The following is a 2,709-nucleotide window of genomic DNA, read 5'->3' as shown; positions in this document are numbered from 1 at the left end:
CTTTTTTACGATTCATTACCTTTCCAGTCTTTTAAGTATGAAAAAATTAGGAAAGGAGCGGAATATGTTGAGATTATTGTTCATTCTATGGGGGGAATTTCCAAACGATAGATTATGATTATATGAGGCTAATCAGCATTCCCGAATTAGCGATAAGATTATTCAAATGATTCTTTTAAAAATGTATCTAAAACCTAGAAACAAAATGTCACAATTGGATCCTAAAAAACAACAACAAAAAAACAAGCGACACACGCGATACATAAAAGGATCCAACACACATGACTTACTTCCGATAACCTTCAGTAGACATTGCCGCTATCGGGAAAGAGCGGGAGGGAGGGAAGGGGTGGGGTGGAGGTGGAGGGGGAAGGGGGAGGGGGAGTCAGATCTCATTATAGGGATCGCGGGAGTCGTAAAGGGGATTGTGATGAAGGCATGTCTCAGCCAGTTTACTTTGCGGGAAGGAGGAGAAAGGGAGACGGGAGGATGGAGGGAGGGAAAGAGGTAAAGGACGGGAAGGAAGGAGGGAGGGAGGACGGGAAGGAATGATGGAAGGAGGGATGAATGGATGGAGCGATGCATGGAGGGAGGGAGGAAAATAAGAACGTAAAGAGCGAGAGAGCGAGAGAGAGAGAGAGAGAGAGAGAGAGAGAGAGAGAGAGAGAGAGAGAGAGAGAGAGAGAGAGAGAGAGAGAGAGAGAGAGAGAGAGAGACAGAAAGAGACAGACAGAGAGAGAGAGAAAGAAAGAGACAGAAAGACAGACAGATATATATATATATATATATATAATATATATATAGATATATATATATAATATGTATATAATATATATATATATATATATATATATATATTTATATATATATATATATATATTATAAATATATATATTAGAGAGAGAGAGAGAGAGAGAGAGAGAGAGAGAGAGATAGAAATAGATAGAGAGATAGATAGATAGATTGATTGAGAGAGAAAGAGAAGTTATGTGTGGCTATGATTGTGTGAGTGTGAGTCTAGGTATGTTTGCTTCTTAACTCAATTCCCCTTTCGCTTCTCTCTTCCTCCTCTCTTCTCCTCTTCTCTCCGTCTCTCTAAAATATCCCTCCGGAATCTATATCTCACATCCCCCATAAGGTCGCATATAACTCACCCAAAACAGCCATTACGAATCACGCACAACATTAATAAAAGCCCGCCACGTCGACAAACTCCCGCCGCAATCTCTCTCACAGAAAACGGTTGCACAATTCAGGACTTGGGAGTCTTAAGTAGTGCCATAAAATAAATATTTCTCCTTAAGGCTAGCTGCATTGTCATGGATATTGGCTATTCTGCTGCAGATAACAATGTCTAGAAGGTATGGCGGTAGAAGCGGCACACCAGCACTCTGGAGCTGTAGATTTGGCAACGTGGCGGATGAAGTCAAGTGAGATCCTATAGCAAAAGCTTGAGCGATTTCGAACGGAATATACGCAGTATGATTCAGGTGGGTGTAGTAGTGGTAGGAGTGGGGGTGGGGGATGGATGGGAGGGTGGGGAGGTGAGGGGAGGTGAAAGCAGGGGGGGGGAGGAAGAGGAGGAGGAGGAGGAGGAAGAAGGGGGGGAGGTCTAAGGAGGAGGAGGAGAAAATGAGGAGAAAGTAAAGGGGGGGTGGGACGGAAAGAGGTGGGAGAGGGAGAGAGGAAGGGGGAGGGGAGGAGGATGAGGGAGCAGTAGGAGGAGAAATATGAGGAAGAGGAGGGAGAGGAGTAGAGAGGAATATGAGGAGGAGGAAAAGGAGGAATAGGAATAGGAAAAGGAGGAGGAGGAATGCGAGGTATAGGATGAATAGGAAGAGGAAGAGGAAGAGGAAAGGGATACGGAGATGGAGGTAAGAGTAGAGGAAATTAAGGAGAGAGAGAAGGGGAAGTCTGGCGATTACAAAAATTGTTTTTTTGATAATAAACAATCTTGGTTTATGCTAGTCACATGAAAGAGATAGATAGACAGAAAGAAAGAGAAAGAGATAGATAGGTAGATAGATAGATAGATAGAAAGAAAGATAGATATATAGATAGATAGATAGATAGATAGGTAGATAGATAAATAAATAGATAGATAGATAAATAGATAGGTAGATAGATAGATAGATAGATAGATAGATAGATAGATAGATAGATAGATAGATAGATAGATAGATAGATAGATAGATAGAGAGAGAGAGAGAGAAAGAGATAGATAGACAGAAGAAAGTTCAAGAAGAAGAAAAAAAAACATATATAACTAAACAACATCACCAAAAGGATATAACTAAACAATAACCCTGTTTTATTTTAAATTAGACTGAAAAAAAAAAAAAAAAATAGATATTCGAGAGACGACGAGAACCTACGTGAACTTCAGCCATGCATAGTTGCCTCGGCGTTCTTGGATTCAACGGCATGCAAGCGGATACATACCGGAACTAATCGCGAACTGTGCGCAAATCAAAGACCTATTTCACGACTCAAGAGTTGTCATGGAGAAAAAAGACACAATCGTTAGACTGAAGAGATATCAACTGAAGTAAATTAGAGCGCAAGTAGATAGATAGTTAGAATCAAATGAATTCAGCAAAATAGAAGGAGTCTTATTTACTAATGACTTTTGATAACAATTGCATTTGTTATTGTCTCCTTTCTCCGTATGTATCTCTCCCTCTGTCTATCCTTACATCTCTTTCTGTT

The 2,709-nt window shown here is 40.6% G+C and overlaps 1 protein-coding gene across 1 annotated transcript in view; it reads left to right on the top strand.

The window, feature by feature from the left end:
• The first annotated feature begins 1,481 nt into the window (after nt 1-1,481).
• LOC122258286 (uncharacterized) overlaps nt 1,482-2,709 on the top strand; it is a 50,419-nt gene continuing 49,191 nt past the window's right edge. Inside the window, exon 1 of the mRNA XM_086536790.1 lies at nt 1,482-1,490. Coding sequence (XP_086392916.1) covers nt 1,482-1,490 — 9 coding nt within the window. The remainder of the gene's footprint in view (nt 1,491-2,709) is intronic.

This window comes from Penaeus japonicus, unplaced genomic scaffold (genome assembly GCF_977035675.1).
Source record: "Penaeus japonicus unplaced genomic scaffold, GWHDUDI00000001_assembly GWHDUDI00000005, whole genome shotgun sequence".
NCBI classification, from domain to species: domain Eukaryota; kingdom Metazoa; phylum Arthropoda; class Malacostraca; order Decapoda; family Penaeidae; genus Penaeus; species Penaeus japonicus.
The sequence above is the reverse complement of the archived record's forward strand: the minus strand, read 5'-3'. Positions and strand labels throughout refer to the sequence as shown.